The sequence below is a fragment of the Lynx rufus genome, unplaced genomic scaffold (genome assembly GCF_022079265.1).
Source record: "Lynx rufus isolate CCGP_SWC_20201006 ecotype Redwood Valley unplaced genomic scaffold, mLynRuf1.p SCAF_9, whole genome shotgun sequence".
Lineage (NCBI taxonomy): Eukaryota > Metazoa > Chordata > Mammalia > Carnivora > Felidae > Lynx > Lynx rufus.
Genome location: NW_025814897.1, coordinates 85,969,294 through 85,988,533, shown reverse-complemented (window position 1 = coordinate 85,988,533; position 19,240 = coordinate 85,969,294). Strand labels below are relative to the sequence as shown.

The following is a 19,240-nucleotide window of genomic DNA, read 5'->3' as shown; positions in this document are numbered from 1 at the left end:
CTGCTCAAGATTTTCTCTCTCTCTGCTTCTCTCCCCAACTCACGTTCTGTCTCTCTAAAATTAAAAAAAAAAAGTTGTTTTAAAAAGGTAAATTTTTTTTTCTAAAGCGTTCTATTATGTAAATTTACTAGATTCAAATTTGGAGGGCTCAGGTAAAGTTTGGTCATTTTGAAGGTTGGTCATGGGGAATAAGATGAAGCCACCTTATTACTATTTTAAAATTCAAACTTTTATTGTGTGTGTATGAGGTGAAAGGATTTGATATGGACATATACACACACATATAGCAGCAAAGTTCCTCTGTTCTTCCAAATTTCAGTGTGACAACACCTTACATTTCCCTAAAATACCTGTTTATATAAGGTATTTTGATATGCCTCACTTGATACACTGAGGTTCTGACGTAAGTTTGAGCAAGTTTGTAGCTATGCCTTCATCAAAAAATCCAAAGCTTAAGCAACCAACCATGACAGGCTATCTTGACATGCTACATTGAACCAAAGCTCGTTTTAATATATGTTTAAATGCAAATATCCATTAGTAATTTTATTTGAAAAGGAACACAGATTTCACATTAATAGTTCCCAATTAAAATAGACTATCTTTTCCCAATAGTTCACTAAAATGTTTGACAGGTACGTAACAGGAAAGGAAGCAATCATCTTATTTCTGTGATGAAACATAAGGAGTGAAATGGTCTTGTTTATTGCCTCCTTTCTCTTTTAATCAGATCTCAGAGCAATCATCACATTGAAGTCACTAAGCAAATAAACTCTTGGTTTTACTTATGGATTTCTTTAATAAGTCTATGTATTTCCAGCTTACTAAAAATACAGGTAGAATAGTTTACCAACATGTAAGATAATGAGTTTGAAAGCTTGAGGATTCTTTTAAAGTGTTAATTTCAAGGTTTTAAATTTTTAAAATGACACAGCATTTTGTCTGAAAACTAGGAAAAAATCTAATACTTTAGGAAACATTACCAGAAAATTTAAGATCTTGACAATTATCTTGAAATTTTATGATTTTTAAAATACAAAGGGTTGTTTTTTATTCATGTGAATAATTAGCAAATGATTTAAAATTTTAATTTTTATAACTTTTGTTTTTTAAATGTCTATTTATTTTGAGAGCATGTGCATGTGTGGTGGAGTAGTAGGAAGAGAGAATTCCAAGCAGGCTCTGACAGTGTGAAGCCCCATGCAGGGCTCAATCCCACCAACCTTGAGATCAAGACCTGAGCAGAAATCAAGAGTCGATGCTTAACTGACTGAGCCACCCAGGCACTCCTACAATTTTTTTTTTTTTTTAAGTAGACTCCATGTCCAATGTGGGGCTTGAACTCACAACCCTGATATCAAAAGTCACATGCTCTACCAACTGAGCTCGCCAGGGACCCCAGAAAATGATTTTAAAGGTAGAAAATTCAATCCCCATACACTTCCCAAAACAAATCTCTAATTAAGCTATAAATTCTGGGTAAGCAAGGCCAAATTAATATATTGGGACAAGAAGGCCCAGAAGTGAAATGTTACAAAGACATCTCCTTTTTCAGTTACAGGAAGTAAAAGGGAAAAGAACAAAAAGTCAGGAAAGACAACGATTTATATCAGTTCTTTCTAGTGTTTTCTATAAAGGAATAGTTTTGTATAAAATCATAGAAGGTCCTTTTAGGGAAAAAACAATGCACAAAAAGTTCATATTCTTTCCTTGGTTCATAGCAATGTCCTTAACTACTTAATAGCATACCTCAAATTAAATTGCAGTTTATTTCGTTAACAATTCAACTTTTTCATCTGTCACTAGGAGGTAGTAAATATCCTGACAATTCTTGATTATCAAAACTATTAGCTGGGCAAATATGGGAAACAAAATAGAAAAAGCTACTAACAGTGAGAATGGTTCTGTAGTTTAAATTATATGAAACAGTTTTATATAACAATACAAAGGAATAAGCTACATTTCCCTTAAATGTACAGATACCAGTTGCTAAACTATCATAACCAGGATTATTTTTTATAGTCCAAACTCAAAGTACATTTCACACTCTATATTAAGACACTGTGGTGCAAAGGAAATAAGCCCACCAGTATTTTTACTTTTTGACATTAGTGTTGAAAATGGCAGCAACCATCAGGCTTCTTTGGAGTGTTCTTCCCGAACTATTATTTATCCCAAATTCCTATCTTCTATTCGCTTGACTGTCAAAACTGAGTAAGTTCCAAACAGCACATAAATTTTAAGCCAGTCAAACCTGGGAAATCACTCTTTCTTCAAGTATCCTTTTGAAGGATGAGGTTGGGGAAAATTCCTCCAGGTTAGACAATATGATCCTAGGATGAGCTATATTTTTTTATTCTAGAAAAAAAGAAATCCTGCCAGAATTCTTCACTTACTGTAAACTTTTTGCCAATCTTTAGAAGAAGAAAAATGAAATATTTACATATAGTGTCCTCGTATAACAACATAAATGTCCTGGAAAGGCAAGGCTGGGAGCCTGGGTTAGGAAATCTTAGAATTTGAAAAAATTTCAATGTGGCCAAGTTGGAAAATGTATGTCAATATCTAACAAAATTTAAGTTGTCATAACAAAAGTATTTAATATGATTAGATCACATTTAAAAGATGTTGATATGGGGAATCCTCAAATTTATAAAGCACTTGGGAATATGAATAGAAATATCAGCATATGTTCAAAAGACCAACATTCAATTTGCCTGTGTAATATATTCAAATATACATTTAAATATATTTTGCATCTATGCTTAAAATTACATTGACATCACAGTGGCAGTAGTAAAAATCACTGCACCGCATGGCAGTGACAATACAATATTTACTTGTTACACAGTAACCACAAAATACATTTAGGCAATAAATACAATGTTATAGCACAGTTTCACCATTCTGGTATCATAACATCCTACTATCATATTTTGTCACAATATGGTTATATTAGGCTTGTCACAATCTGAGTCAAATAATATTTTAGAATAACAATATAATCTAATTACTTACATTTATGTGTATACACATAAGCAGCCAAATGTTTCACTTCCAAATAATATTTTAATGTAAAACAAATGTAATGGATTTGCTCTACAGAGCTATACAAAATAAAAAAATCAAAATACAAAAATGCCATTAAGAAGTTAACAACTAAAATACTTCTAGACATATTTATTATTCCAAATGTACTAACTTCTATAATAACAACCTCTTCAACTTCTGTGCTCTTTGAGAATTAACTGTATACATGCAAAATATATTTCAAAATATCCAAAAACTGATACCTATTTCAATGATCTTAATGAACACCAATTTTCAGCATAAGCTTATTACAGTCAAATACTAGGGTCTCCCTCAAGAAAATCTGGAAGATTTTTAAATTATAGTTCAAGTTTATATCATTGTAGAAACACATAAGGAAGGTGCTTTGGGTTAACTTTTTGGTGGGTGCTTTAAGACACATACTTAAATCATTAGTCTTAGGTTTGATGAATGCTTAAAGCCACTTAAGAGTTCTCAAAAATTCGAGACAGCTGTAGCATAGTGAACACTAAATTTGAAGCCCAAAGATCAGCCTAGATAGACGGTCTCTAGTTTTATGACTCTGTTCACATCACTGTATTTGTGTCTGTTTTTAGAGCTCAAACACATAACTCAACCTACGTGTTTCAGAATCTCTTGTCCAGGGTTTTTTTTTTTTTCTTTTTTTTTACGCATTATTTTTCTTTCAATCAAGACCTTAATGAGAATCAACTATATGCCAGGAACTGTGGTAGGCATTTTGTTATTCTAATGAGAAACTGAAGGTATAATGTCAGAAATGTGACCTTTTTGTTTGAATAGCTTCAGGATCAAGTGAATGAAGTTACAGATCGCCACTGAATTAAAAAAAAAAAAAAAAAGGCAAGGACTAAGAACAGCTTTCAAGCTTTCAGTTCAAATATAGGACAACACCAGGTAAAATTCACCAGGGAAAAAAGTGAGATAAATATTTGCTAACTAGATATTTTGAATCATTTGTTTTTAGTACCATGAAATTGAGGAAGGCAACGGACTTAAAACAATTAAATGAAAATACTTAAATTTATGTAGAAATAACCAGGATCCAGTTAAGGACGTGAAATAACAGAGACAAGAAGCCACAGTCTTTCTCACAGTTTGCTTGCCTTGTCAATTTCCTTTGCACTAAACCTACCTGAAAAGTGTACCTTGAAGGGTAAAAAATAGAGAAATGTCAAGTGAAGTACAAGAACCAGCAACGTCATTTATAATATTTTATGAAAGTGTACAAGATTTAACTGACACATATCACATACTATATAGAAGTTATGAAATATAAACATAGACCAATTTTAATGATTCTAACAGGTATTAACTAATTTACAAGCTCTTAACACAGCAGCTCTGTCCTACCAATCTAATGTGGTCAATCTCTGCAACATAATAGTTATGAAACAAGCTACTCTTCAGTAGGCTTCTCATGAAAAATTACAGATTTTACAGGAAGACCTAAGAACTGGATTTCTTTTTCTCATTAAAATAGGAATTAACCTTAAATGTATCTTTGGAGTTTAACTCCGGGAGGCAAAATATATAGAGAAAAAAATTAACAAAAATTTATATACATATATTTAACGCAGACACTAGTATGACCATCAATATCAACAACAGGATTTAACTACTTTGAATCCACATAAGCCTTTAACATCCATTCCCTTAAAAGCCAGTAGAGTTTGTTTAAAGATTCAGAACCAGGAGATAAGCAGCCTGGCGGTGAAAGAAGGGAAGTTACTTTTTTTTTTTTTCCCCCCAGCATTTTCAAATCTCTCACAATGATACAAACTTTTGTAGGTTAGGCCAAACCACGAACTACCTGGGGTTGACAGAGGGTGCAATCAGAGGCCAGGAGGGGATCCTAGAGATGAAGGCCAAACCGTCTCCAAGTATTAATGATTCCCCCTTATTAGGCAGCATTTCAAGAAAACAAACAAACAAACAAAAAATATGTAGGGATCCCGTCGTAACCTAAAAAAGGTTGGTGGGCCAGAACCACAGTAGAAAGTGGGAGCAGTAACAGCATTTAAAAGTCTCAGTGTAACCCTTCCTCCCCTCCGTCACTATCAGACCGGACTATCCTCTGCACGTCCGAAGGCTGAGGGGGAGAGAGAGACGTGAGGTTAGGGTGGCTTCCCCGGCAGGTGCCCTCCCTAAACCCAAATCTCCGTTCTGAACCGACCTAAGAGCTGGTCCAGGGCTGGGAGCCCAGTTGATACCAGCAGCTGTCCATTCCGTACCGACGGTCGTGTGCCCGCGATGGACACCAGTCGAGAATAGCTGCTGTCAGAACCGCTGGCTCTAGGACCCCTCCTCTGGAAACTGGTGACGTTGTTCTTGCTGCCTGCCGCCACCATAGATCCAGTACTCCCAGCGCCGGTGCCGCAGGTCGCCACTGCCGCCATCTTGGAGCTTCCCGCGTTGACCCAATAGGAACTCTGGGAACTCAAGCAGCGGGCCTGTCAGAGCCAGTCCCAAACTCCCGCCTCCTTGCCCAGTACCACGGCTCTCGTGGCCAATAGGATTGAGAGTTCTCTTTCCAGTCAACCAATCGCAAGGAGGATTGCTGAAAAGTGAGCTCTACGTGGGGACGGCGGACTTTTCTGGGGCCCAGGTGAGAAAGGCCCACCTGAGTCCTGGGTGAGTCTACCTTGGTTCTTTGGGGATAGAGGTGGGTCGTGTTCAAAATTTTTCCCGTTTTGAGTATTCACTCTGAGTTAAAGAAAAGGCTAGTAAAGGAGCGATATGTCTAGAAACTACCACTGGGAAATTGCACCTTTCACCGCTCCTTGGTAAAGAGAAAAGATGTTTTCCCTCGCCTCTTTCTCTTCTGATTTCTGAAAGAAAATTCATACCGCCTTTAACATCAGGATTGTTTTTTTCCTTTTTCTTTCTTTTTTTTCTTTCTTGGGATGGTTGTGTTATATTGAAGAAATTGGAATTGGAACTCTTAATGAGTTGCTTGCTCAGCATCTGGGCTCAGTTCATCAGTGCCGATGCGAGGGAGGTGGGTTGGATTTAGACCTTAAGGGGAAAACTCTTGAGCTTTGAGGCGATTTGGTGTTCCTGTTTCAAACAGCAAATGACAAAATGTACTTCTCTGACAAGTCCCCGTGAGAAGCTTTCGTTAATTTTAATTAGTGCTTCTGGAAGTCTTGGGGCGCGTTTCCATAAGTAGTGTGAATGACAAGTGTTACTCTGACAACCTTGTTCACACATTTAATTGTCATTTGCTGTTAAGGCAGCTGCAAATAACAGAAAATACTTTAAGTCTCTTCCCCCGCCACCCCCTCCCCCCCAAAAAAACCTGGTGAGTATTGGATGTGTATGTACTTTCTTTTTCTAGTGATTTGTGAACTCTGAATTGAGAGCTTTTTTATTAGAATTTTATGTGCTGAAAAAAGATGTGATTTAGAGATGTGTCTTTGGATTTAAAACTTTTCTCAAAACTGAGCTGGTTCGAGGAGTGATTTTTAAGGTATTCACGATTGACAAATGACTAAACTAAAATAGACTCCCAAATCATGCCTGCATTACTAGATTATTGGTTTTGACAGTGATCAGTGATACTTTAAAAGTATATCCAACCTCACTGAAATTCTTGCCATAGGATTGTTTTAAATCGCAGTGACTTGTTAAAACTTTTTGGCCTGTTCTGTTTGATAAATTGCAGTTAGTATTGTGAAATAGTGGCTGGTGGGTTTTGTTTTTGTTTTTAAAGTAAAATGTTAAGACTACAAAACAAACCACCTTACTCTTTAACAATATATCAGCTGCAAAGCTTGATCAAGGTTTAGATGCTTTCATTTAGACTCTTTCATCAGTATATATTTGTAATCTAAATTATTCAATAAATAGCTGTTGAGTGCTTGCTTTCTGCTTAGACCTAATATGTCATTTTAGGCCTATTGAAGTAAAAATGTTCTCATTTGGGGATACAAGATTAACATGTAGAAAACAGCATAGCAGTTGAAGTGAACACATTGGACAATTGGTGCTAATATTTTCCTGTGGTGAATAAGTACTAAGGCCAAAACAAAAGGAACAAAGCAGTCTAATATCAAATGGAAACTTCTTGGATATTTTTGCTGCTCTGAAAACTTTGAAATACTACCAATATTGAATGTTTATGGGCTTCTTTACTACATATTCCCTTATTTTCTACTCCATTTACTTCACCCGTTAGTTTTCTAAAGGCAATGGTATGATGCTTTGTTTATCTTATTACTAGAAATGAAGAATTGTTTTTCAACTTTATAATTAGGAAAGCATGCCGTATATATGCACACAAAGCCATTCTTGAAATGAGGCTGTATCTTTCATATAACATGATCATAGAATAAATTAATCTATCGTAATTTTTTTTTTTGATGAAGACAAAACTTTTGCCCTCAAAGCAAAATCTTGAATTTACCAGTATGTAGAGTTGTGTATAAAACATTGGAATAAATGAGGTATTTGTGGGAGGGAAGAGTTAAAAAAATGTGTTTAGGTGTGGTGTTAATAATGATTAATAACAACTTAATAATTAACAACAATTGTTTGTTGAGCACATACTAAATCCCAGGCAGTATGCTAAGCATTCAGGTTATAGGAGAAAGAATAGTTTCTTTTCTCCTTGAGTTCTGGGAGGAAAGTGGGTAAATAGGATAGTAAAGTACATTATAAATCCTTGGAGGACAAATGCAGGTTACCTAACTTGGACTGAGAGAGGGGGGCTGTGGGAAGTTTCTACTGAAAAGGAAGTTTAACCTGTGTGGATGAAGGATGTGTAAGAGATGAGGACATTATACACAATGAAAGCCATTACAGAGAATGCAGAGACTTTCTTCAATAAATCTGCACCCATTGCTTCTGTGCAGGTTAGTTCTCATGATTTATACAGAGTGCTAAGAAGAGACTGGAGAAGTTAGACAAAGGTCTAACTGATTTTTTTTTTTTTAAGGTTGTGGTTCTTATTTTTTGTAAAAATAATGGGAAATGGGAAATCACTTAAAAATTTTAAGTAAAGTATTAGCATGATGATCATTTTTGATTGTTGTGTTTTGGCTAAGAGTATACTAGAAGAGAATCGATTGGGATAAAAAACATGAAATGAATTAGAGATTACTATGAGGAGTAGAATTGATATGACCAAGGAAAGTTGACAGGAGGAATCAAAGATGACTAACAGGTTTCTGCTTTGAACGGGTTTGTGAATAACAGAGGATCAAGAATAAAGGAAAACAGCAGAATTTTGTAGTTCTCGTGTTAGTTGTACAAAATGGGAGATAATAAAATGAGTTTTTAAAATCTGTTTTGAATATGTTTAAAAATTTTTTAATGTTTATTTTTGAGAGAGAGAGACAGAGTACGAGGGGGGTGGGTGCAGAGACAGAGAGTGAGACACAGAATCTGAATGAAACAGGCCCCAGGCTCTGAGCTGTCAGCACAGAGCCTGACGTGGGACTTGAACTCAGGAATGGTGACATCATGACCTGAGCCGAAGTCAGATGCTTAACCTACTGAGCAACCCAGATGCCCCTGTTTTGAATATGTTTAATTGGAGGTACCCTTGTAGTATCCAACTAGAGATGTCCAATACACCGTGGGTTATGTGACAGAGGGATCTCTAGATGAAACATATAGATTTGAAATTAATTAGCACATGTTGGGAGTTTACATCAAGGGAATGGATAAAGTCACCAAGGAAATATATACTTTAAGATGAGAAGAAAAAAGAACCAAGAATAAACTTTGGGGTATATGAACATTTAAAAAGTGGGCAGTTGGGGCGCCTGAGTGGCTCAGTTGGTTGGGTGTCCAACTTCGGCTCAGGTCATGATCTCACGGTTCGTGGGTTCAAGCCCCACATCAGGCTCTGTGCTGACAGCTGGGAGCCTGGAGCCTGCTTCGGATTTTGTGTCTCCCTCTCTCTCTCTGGCCCTCCCCCGCTCACACTCTGTCTCTCTCTGCCTCTCAAAAAAAAAAAAAAAAAAAAAGTAAAATAAAAAAAAAAAAAAAAAAAAAAGTGGGCAGAGGAACAGAAAGTAAAGTAAGAGTTGGGAAGTGTTTATTTGATTTAGTAATAATGTTTCTCATATTTTGTTAAAGGAAGATTTGATGGAGTAGTAAAATTAAAAGTAAAATAATTATATTTAGAATTGAATGGCAAGTGAATATTCTGTAAAAGTAGACCATTTTACATTTTAGAAAGCTTTCCTGTGAAGGGGGATGGAGGGAGATGACAAAGGTTTAAGGGAGGAGTTTTCTTAAAGAGAGAAAGAAAATAGGCCCTGGAAAATAATTCTAGACAACTGATAAAGCAAAGGACCTGAATGAGATACAAGGAATGGAAATCATAGCATAGGAGAAGGATCAGTTTTTGAAAGGGGGGGGGACAATTCGATGGCTAAGGTGTGTAAAAGAAAAGAAGCTCTTTTCCCTCCTTTCTGCCATTAAATCTTGCAATCCTTAAGACCATTTTGACTTTTTATTCCATATTCTTACTTTTATCCAGTCCCAGGACTTCAGTTACCATTTATATATCAATGATTAACATAAATAGTCCAGAACGCTTCTCTGACTTCCAGAAGTATAAATTCAGGTATTTACTTTACCTGTTTCTTGAAAATCTTAGTGGGACCTCAAACTCCTAATGCCCAAGAATGAATTTTCTCTTGTGTTTTGTATCTCCGTAAATGATAGGACCATTTACAGAATTAGCTGCCTAAGACAAGTAACCTCACTTACACTCTGGTCCTCTTTTTTTTTTTTTTTTTTTGAATGTTTATTTATTTTGAGAGAGAGATAGAGTGCAAGCAGGGGAGGGGCAGAGAGACAGAGAGAGAGAAAGGGAGGGAATCCCAAGCAAGCTCCTCAATGTCAGTGAAGAGCCCCATGCAGGGCTCGAACTCAAAAACTGTGAGATTATGACCTGAGCCGAAACCAGAGTCTGACGTTTAACTGACTGAGCCACCCAGGTGCCCCACTCAGGTCCTCTTTCAAGCATCATTCTGCCGTATCCATTACATTGCCAAGACCTATGGAGTTTACTTTTTCATAGCTTTCTTTCTTTTTTTTTTTTTAATTTTTTTTTTTTTAACGTTTATTTATTTTTGAGACAGAGAGAGACAGAGCATGAACGGGGGAGGGTCAGAGAGAGAGGGAGACACAGAATCGGAAGCAGGCTCCAGGCTCCGAGCCATCAGCCCAGAGCCTGACGCGGGGCTCGAACTCACGGACTGTGAGATCGTGACTTGAGCTGAAGTCGGAGGCTTAACCGACTGAGCCACCCAGGCGCCCCATTTTCATAGCTTTCTAATCCATTCTGGGACATATAGCCCTCATCATGGTTCACCTGCAGTATATTCTTTATTCAAGAGCTATCCTAATCCTTTCTAAATAGAAATCTGATAATATAAAAACAATACTAAGCACTTGCATGTAGTTCCCTCTACTTGCCTCTCTAGGCACATCATTTTGTAAATTTCCTTACTCTCTCTACTCTAGCATTTATTCATTCTCCTGTACTCCACAAGTTTTCTTCCTCCTAAAGGCCACTAGTTAATTTATACTTATCCTTCAAATCTCACTTCAACCTACACATTCTCATTAAAGCCATCTCTCCTTGCTGTCAAAATGAAATCAGCTCCTATATACCAACAATGAATGAGTGGAATTGGAAATTGAAAACACAATCTAATTTACATTAGTAGCCAAAAAAATTAAGTACTTAGGCATAAATCTGAAAAAGATATTTATAAGATCTATAAGAGGAAAACTACAAAACTTTGATGAATAAAATTGAAGAAAAACCAAAAAAAATAGATATTCCATGTTTATGGGTATGAAACTCAAGGTCAAGATGTCGGTTCTTCCCAAATTAATCTCTAGATTCAATGCAATCCAAATTAAAATCCCAGCAAATTACTTTATGAATATTGACAAACTGATTTTAAAGTTCTTATGAAGAGGCAAAAGACCAAAAATAGCAAACACAAATAGCACAATTGGAGGACTGAAACCACATGACTTCAAGATTTACTACAAAGTCACGCTAATTAAGACAGTGTGGAATTGGCAAAAGAATAGATCAGTGGAACAGAATAGAGTACCCAGAAATAAATTCACATAACTATAATCAACTGATCTTTGACAAATGAGTAAAGGTAATATAATGAAGCAAAGATAGTCTTTTCAACAGATGATGCTGGAAGAACATATAAATGGCAAAGAAAAATTAGAATCTAGGCACAGACCTTACATCCTTCACAAAAGTTAACTCTACTGGATCACATATCTAAACATAAAATGCAAAACTATAGAACTCCTAGAAGATAACATAGGAGAAAACTAGACAATCTTGGGTATATGATACTTTTTTAGATGTGAAACCAAAGATATCCATGAAAGAAGGAATTGATTACCTTGAGTTCATTAAAATAAAAACTCTTGCTCTTTGAGAGACAATGTCAAGGGAATGAGAAGAAAAGCTACATACTCAAGAAAATATTTGCAAATGATATACCTGATAAAATATTGTTATCCAGAATATATAAACTCTTTAAAAAAAAACTCCATAGTAAACAACCAGATTTAAAAATGGGCCAAAAACCTTATGATACACTTGACCAAAGAAGACATACAGATGACAAAAAGCAAATGAAAGGATGCTTCACATCATATGTCATCAGAGAAATGGAAATTTAAGCAACATTGAGATATTAGTGCACACCTACTAAAGTGGCCAAAATCTGAAACACTGACAACACCAAGTGCTGATGAGAATGTGGAGCAACAGGAACTCTTATACATTGCTGATGGAAATCAAAATTGTACAGCCACTTTGGAAGATAATTTGGAGATTTCTTACAAAACTGAACATGCTCTTACCATATGCTCCAACAGTCATTCACCTAGGCATTTATCCAAAGGAGTTGAAAATATCCACATGCATACTTGCACATGGATGTTTGTTTATAGCAGCTTTATTCATAATTGCCAAAACTTAGAAGCAACCAAGATGTCCTTCATTAAGTGAATGGATGAATAAAATTCTGGACGATGGAATATTATTCAGTGGTAAAAACAAATGAGCTATCAAGCTATGAAAAGATATGGAGGAACCTTAAATGCAAATTACTAAGTGAAAGAAACCAATTTGAAAAAGCTACATACCTAGTCCAACTCTATGAAATTCTGGAAAAGCAAAACTGTGGAGACCATAAAAAGATCAGTGGTTGTCAGAAGTGTTTGGTGGGGAAAGATGAATAAACAAAGCATAGGGGATTTTTAGTGAAAATGTTCCATATAATTGTTGGATATGTCACTATACTTTTGTCCAAACCCGTAGAAATGTACAGCACCAAACGTGAATCCTAAGATCAGCTGTGGACTTTGGGTGATTATAATATCTCAATATAGGTTCATCCTTGGTAAAAAAATGTGCTATTTTCTGGTGACTAATATTGATAATAGGGGAGGCAATACACGTGTGGAGTCAAGAGTATATGGAAAATTTCTGTACTTTTCTCTCAATTTTATTGTAACCCTAAAACTTCTTTAATATGAAATTAGCTGTATAAAATTTCAATCTGAGGTTTCGATAAGCAATGTCTGTATCACTTTTGTTGCCACATAGTAGGACCATTTTCACAAGGGTTCCAACAAGTTGGTATTCTGAGAAGTCTTCGAGTGCAGTTCTAAAACTGTAGCAACCTATTTAAGGTATATCAGGAAACTTAATGGTCATGGTAAGCAACTAGCATCTTATGACTGAAATGGATACCTCAGTGGCTTTTTGAGACTTAGGGTTCATATTACAACTGTGACTATGAAGGTAAACCATATTAATAGAGATCTTGTAGAGGCTTACTACAAGGTCTGATGGTGTTCTGGCAGCATGATTGAATGAATAAATGTCAAAATCATGTGTGCACAGGGTGAGTTCTTAACTCCATGTAATCTCTTTTTGCTTCCTTTTAGTACATTCACAAAGAGAAACCATGGTCCTCATTTGCTTTACCTGTTCTTGTACTTTATGTAAATGAAGCCATCACTATTTGACTTCTTTTGTTCAACACTGTATTTGTGAAATGATTGCTATTAATGTGTACAGATGTGGATTATTTATTGCTTTATAGTGATGTGTAGGGATGCCTGGATGGCTCAGCATCTAACTCTTGATTTCGGCTCAGGTCATGATCTCACGGTTCATATAAATTCAATCCCTGAATCGGGCTCTGTGCTGTCAGCGCAGAGCCTGCTTGGGATTCTCTCTCTCTCTCTCTCTCTCTCTCTCTCTGCCCCTCCACCATGGTTGCTACTCTCAAATAAACTTAAAAAAAAAATAAAAATTGGGGCACCTGGGTGGCTCAGTTGGTTAAGTGTCCGACTTCGGCTCAGGTCACGATCTCACAGTATGTGAGTTTGAGCCCTGCATTAGGCTCTGTGCTAACAGCTCAGAGCCTGGAGCCTGCTTCGGATTCTGTGTCCCCCTGTCTCTTCTCTGCCCCTACCCTACCCCAGTTGCGCTCTGTCGCTCTAGGTCTTTCAAAAATAAAATAAATGTTAAAAAGATTTTTTTAAATAAAAATTAAAAATTAAAAAAATTGTAGTATTGTGTAAATATATCACAATTCATTATTCATTCTACTGTTGAAAGGGATTTGGCTAGTTTGCTGTTTGGGGCCAAATATTTTTCTAACGTGGTTGTACCAATTTACACTCTTACCAGGAATGTTTGAGAATTTCAGTTGCCTGTCATCCTTACCAACACTTAATATTTTCTTTTCACTGTAGCCTTTCTGAAAGGGTTGTGGTATGACATTGTCGTTTGGATTTTGACTGACCAAGTTGAGCACCTGTTTGTATGTTTATTGGCCATTTAGATAAACTTCTTGTGTGAAGAGTCTGGTCATGTCTTTGCTAATTTTTTTTTTTTTTAAGTATTGTTGGATTGTCTAGATTTTTAGATTCTTTTTATGTTTTGGAAAGAAGTCCAGTTTGGAATAAATGTGTTACAAATTTCCTCTCTTAGTCTGTGACTTCCCTTTTCATATTCTTTTTTTTTTTTTATGTTTATTTATTTTTGAGAGAGAGGGAGAGACCAAGCTGGAGTGGAGGAGGGGCACAGAGGAGACACAGAATCTGAAGCAGGCTCCAGGCTCTCAGCTGTCAGCACAGAGCCAGACATGGGGCTTGAACTCATGGACTGTGAGATCATGACCTGAGCCGAAGTCAGATGCTTAATCGACTGAGTCACCCAGGTGCCCCTCATATTTTTCTTTTCTTTTTTTTTTTTTTAAGATTTTATTTTTTAAGTAATCTTTTCCTGTAACATGGGGCTTTTAACTCACAATGCTGAGATCAAGAGTAGCATGCTCCACAGACTGAGCCAGCCGAGTGCCCTACCTTTTCATATTTTTGTCTTTCATTTTTAGTCAGAATATATTCTGATGTATCAATTTTTTATTTTATGGCTGTTTGCCTACTCCAAGATTTCAAAGATGATCTCAATGTTTCTTCTAGATATTTCTTCTGTAATCTGCTGGAATTGATTTTATTTTTCCTTCGGTGTTAGGTAGGAGTAAAGGTGTATTTGTTTTTCCTATATAGATAGTTTATTGACCTACTACCATTTATTGAAAAGACAGTTCTTTCCCTGCTATATTGAATCATTACTTTTTCAATAAGTAAAATCACATTGATTAGGTAGATTTTTTTTTCTGGCTTCCCCATTTCATTGGTTAGTTTGCGATACTTCAGGTTTTTCAGGATGACTTTTTTCCTTTTTTAACTACTTATACTGTATTGTGCTGAAACTAAATCTGTAAAAATAAGAAACCTTTGTGACAATCTTTTACAACTTTGACTCATCAGCAAAATCTTTTGGCTTCTATTTAGTCTGTAGAGCCTTCAGATAATTGTTTTTGTATTTGGTCTTGCTTTTATGGTTATCTATGGGAAGAGTTTGTTGTAAGTGTACTTCACCATACTAGAAGCAGTTCTTACTACGTTTTTAATGACTATAATTGCTAATATTATTTGTGTTTCTTCCTTTTTTCATAGTTAGGATTGCTAGAGATTTTTCATTTTTATTCTTTTCCCAAAAATCCAACTTTTGGGCTTAAATTTTTTCTGTTTTATGTTCACTTTTTACTATGTCAATTACTGCTTTTTATTTTTATCTGTTTTCTACATTTATTGGTTTTGATTTGCTGAGATTTTGGTTTTCCTCCTTGTGATAAAAGCTTAATTCATCGATTTTCTTCCTTTCTTCTTTTCTAATATACTGTTTATAGTTAGGAGTATAATTTCTCTAAATACTGCTTTTGCTGCATCCTACAACTTTTAATATTTTATGTTTTCATAAGCATTTATTTCAAAATATTTTCAACTTTTTTGGTTTGATTTCCTCACTGACCCATGAATTTTTTAGGAAATTTTAAGAAAGCCAAAAATAACACATTATACTGGATGCAAGGAAAGCAGGTATAATCTGGAAGTGTCCAGAGCACATGAGTACTTATGTTCATCCCGCTTTTAGTGGATATTTAAATATAAACAGAAAACTGGGGGAGTTTAAAATTAAAATTTAAAAATCCATTGTGTACTCCTATGTTGGAATATTCAGTGTAGTAGGGTAAATGTGTCAGAAGGTAAACATGTTTTAGTTCAAGGAAATTTGTCAAGTAAATGTATCTATAAAGGTAAACAAGACATTTTTAGTGGTAAACACTAGAACACTAACAATTTTCAGTGATAAAAGTAAAAGAAATTCTAGAGCAGGATAAACTGGGACTATTCTTCAAGAAAGCCCAAATAAGGAATTGAACAACTGGTGACTGGTGCCAGGTGCTCCTTTCGTGTGTTACCTTTGAGGAATCTCATAGGCATAAAACTGTTGTGCTAATCTGAACCCATGTGTTGTTCTAATTGTCCTGGACATTTCTGATGACGTGTGATCAGTTCATCTTCACTACGAATAATTATGGAAACCCAGGGAAAGGCCACTTATTTAAAACCATTCTATTTGAAGCTTCTTACATCATATCTGATTTTGCATGGAGGGTCTCAAAGACTAATAAAGCTCCCCTCTAAAGAAATATATAATTGTTGGCCCAATGAGTAGTGTTAACAGAGGGAAATATGTTATTTTGACTACTGTTTTCTAGTTTAAGAGTCTGGGTATGAAATATGTTTATACTTTATATACTGGATATGAAGTTTCTTGCAGTATAAGATGAAAATTAAAATTCATAGCAAACATTTTCCTTGTTAACTCAGAACTAAATTGGAGCCATCTATTATACAACTTTTTAAAACTTTTTATTCATGACTCGTTCCATATTTTACCTTTCTTTGAATTATATTATCTTAGGAAACACTTTTTTTTATTACTTTCAAGTTTGATAGCATTATTTGCATTCCCTACATTGAATTCTTTTATAATCCCTTCTATATCTGTGATGACATTTACTAACTTATTTGTAATGCTATATATTTGGATTTTCTTTTCTCTGAATAACTTTGAAGCATTATTTTAAAGAAAATTGTAATATTTATTCATTTTTGAGAGACAGAGAGAGACACAGAGCATGTGTGGGGGATGGGCAGAGAGAGATGGAGACACAGAATCCAAAGCAGGCTCCAGGCTCTGAGCTGTCAGCACAGAGCCTGACCTGGGACTTGAACTCACAGACTGCGAGATCATGACCTGAGCTGAAGTTGGATGCTTAACTGACTGAGCCACCCAGGTGCCCTGAAGCATTATTTAAAAAAAAAAAAATGTGTATATATATACATACATATATATATATATATATATACACACACACATATATATATATATTTTTTAAAGGTATTTTCATAGAATGACATCTTAGGTTTATGCATTAATGATTTCCATTTCTAACATTACTAACTTATCTTTTTCTGAATTTAATCTTTCTTCCTGCTTCTCTTACCTATATGTTTATTTTTCACTATAGTACTTTTTAAAGCAATAATTAAAATACAGTTCTAGTAATCTATTGTAGTAATTTCCAAATAAGCCATGTCCAGCAGAATTTCTTGTTGATGGAAATGTTCTATGCCTACAGTGTCCAGTACAATAACCATTAAATACATATGGCTATTGGGCACTTGCAGTGTGGTTGACATGACTGAGGAACTGAAGTTTTAATTTTATTATTTAAATTTAAACACTGCATTTGGCTAGTTGCTACTATATCGGACAGCATAGCTATAGATCAAGATTCGACAAATGTTTCTGTAAAAGACCAAATGGTAAATATTTTAGGCTTTGCACACCATATGGTCCCTGTTGCAACTTAACTCTACTGTTGTAGTTAGTAGGAAAGCAGCCACAGAGAACATGTAAACATATAAGCATTCTGTATTACAGTAAAACCTTAATTGCTAAAGTGGTGCTGGCAGGATTTGGCTCGTTGGCCCAAGTTTGACAACTTCTACTCTAGATCAAAGATGTACTTAGTAGTATATATATTTTTTTCTTCTGCTCTGTATTGTCTGGGTCCTTTACATTATTTTTCCTCGTGTGTGTGTGTGTTGGAGAGGACAGAGGAGTCTCTTTTCCTGTACTATTTTGAAAGAGATTATCACCCACACTGGGTTATTACTCTGTATTTCTTCAACTTTTGTTCCAACTTTTCAAGTTTTTCTGTATGTTGCAGGGCGGGGGCCGGGGAGATGGTGGTGGATAGGCATTCTATTTTAAATTTCTTTAAACTATACTCTTTGTTCTTTTAATTCTACTCTTTCATACGCTTCTTGTTTTGTAGGTACAATATCTTATCCAGTTTTTCTGACGATGTTAATTAGAATCCTTTTTCTTTCTTTTTCCCTCGAATTACCTGTTATCTCTAGAGTTGTTTGTTCTTTTTTTCATCATGGGCTTTTTTCATTCTTGTGGTTTCCTTAAATGTTGGTGATCCTTGGATGTCCATCATGTTAATAAATGACCAGTTGAATAATATAGATTATTGGAATAGGTTTTTTTCTTGATTCCATAGCAAATCTTTACTCTAAATGGAAAGAATATTTATGGGGAGTTTTTTGGTAGGTAGGTAGGATTTACTTATTAGTGTGCTTTGCTGAGAATAAATAAGCAGACAGGCCAGGCGCTTCTCTAATAACCAGATAAGGAGGATTCTTCCCTAGGTTTCCAGGCACCATATCAGGCAGTTTTTACCTTTTTTAAGTATGCTAATCTCCATAACTGTTGATTCAGCCCACAACCCCTTTGGAATCACAAGAAAAAAAGTCCTATCTTCCCTGAAACATTCTTTGTGTGTGCTTGGCCAGGGGTCAGCGTACTTTTTATGTTTTGTAGGCCTTACCACCTCTTTCAGAACTACTCCACTCTGTCATTTTCACCCTAACCTACCTATCACTGTGATTTCATACATTATATCTTATAGAAATTCTTCAAAATCTCTAGTATGTTGATGCTTTTCACCCCCTTTTACTGGCCTGAGGGTCAGCCTATTATTCTATTCAGGCCTTCAACGGATTGGTTGAGGCATACTCATGTTAGCGACGGCAATCTGCTTTACTCAGTCTGATAATCTAAATGTTAATCTATTCCAGAAGCACCCTCACAGGAACACCCAGAATATTGTTTGACTAGATATTTTGGTACCCCATAGCCCAGTCAAGTTGACACACAAAATTAGTCATCATAGTCCTGTAACTACTAAGTGGTAGAACTAGGATTCACAACAGAGCTGTCTGATGACAAAAATCCATGCTCTCATTTAGTAGTTGCACTTGTATCCAAACTCAGTGTCCTCCATAAAGGTAGCTCTTTATTTAGCCAATTTATGAAGATTAGCACTAGAAATGAGGCATATTTCCCTTGCCAAAATGGGTTATATATCCATAGTGACTAGGATGGTGAGAAAATGTGATATGAAACAACTGAGACAGTAAGTGCAATATATTTAACCCAGAGATGAATAATTTTGAGTTTCCTAAGGCCTGTGTTAATCCGGTGAAAGGGAAATAAGACCCTTTGTTTCTCCAGAGCATAGAAATTTTAATTTCAACTCAGATTAAAGAACTTTTTTATCAGGATTGTCCAGCACTGAAACAAGATCTTTAATAATTTAATGAAAGATTTGCTTTTAAAAATCTTTAGAATTTGATTGAATTTGGCTTCCCAGTGATGGCC

At 35.6% G+C, this 19,240-nt stretch overlaps 2 protein-coding genes across 3 annotated transcripts in view; one reads left to right on the top strand and one right to left on the bottom strand.

The window, feature by feature from the left end:
* ELP4 (elongator acetyltransferase complex subunit 4) overlaps window positions 1-5,478 on the bottom strand; it is a 249,110-nt gene extending 243,632 nt beyond the window's left edge. Inside the window, exon 1 of the mRNA XM_047070348.1 lies at window positions 5,246-5,478. Within this exon, the coding sequence (XP_046926304.1) occupies window positions 5,246-5,468 (223 nt within the window). The 5' untranslated portion in view covers window positions 5,469-5,478. The remainder of the gene's footprint in view (window positions 1-5,245) is intronic.
* Window positions 5,479-5,650: 172 nt separating this feature from the next.
* The window catches only part of IMMP1L (inner mitochondrial membrane peptidase subunit 1), an 82,427-nt gene continuing 68,837 nt past the window's right edge, over window positions 5,651-19,240 (top strand). The window contains exon 1 of one of the 2 annotated variants that reach the window (XM_047071053.1): window positions 5,651-5,703. The gene's annotated coding sequence lies outside the window, so the exon portion shown is untranslated. Of the gene's footprint in view, window positions 5,735-19,240 lie in introns of both variants that reach the window. The other variant, XM_047071055.1, reaches the window with a different exon arrangement.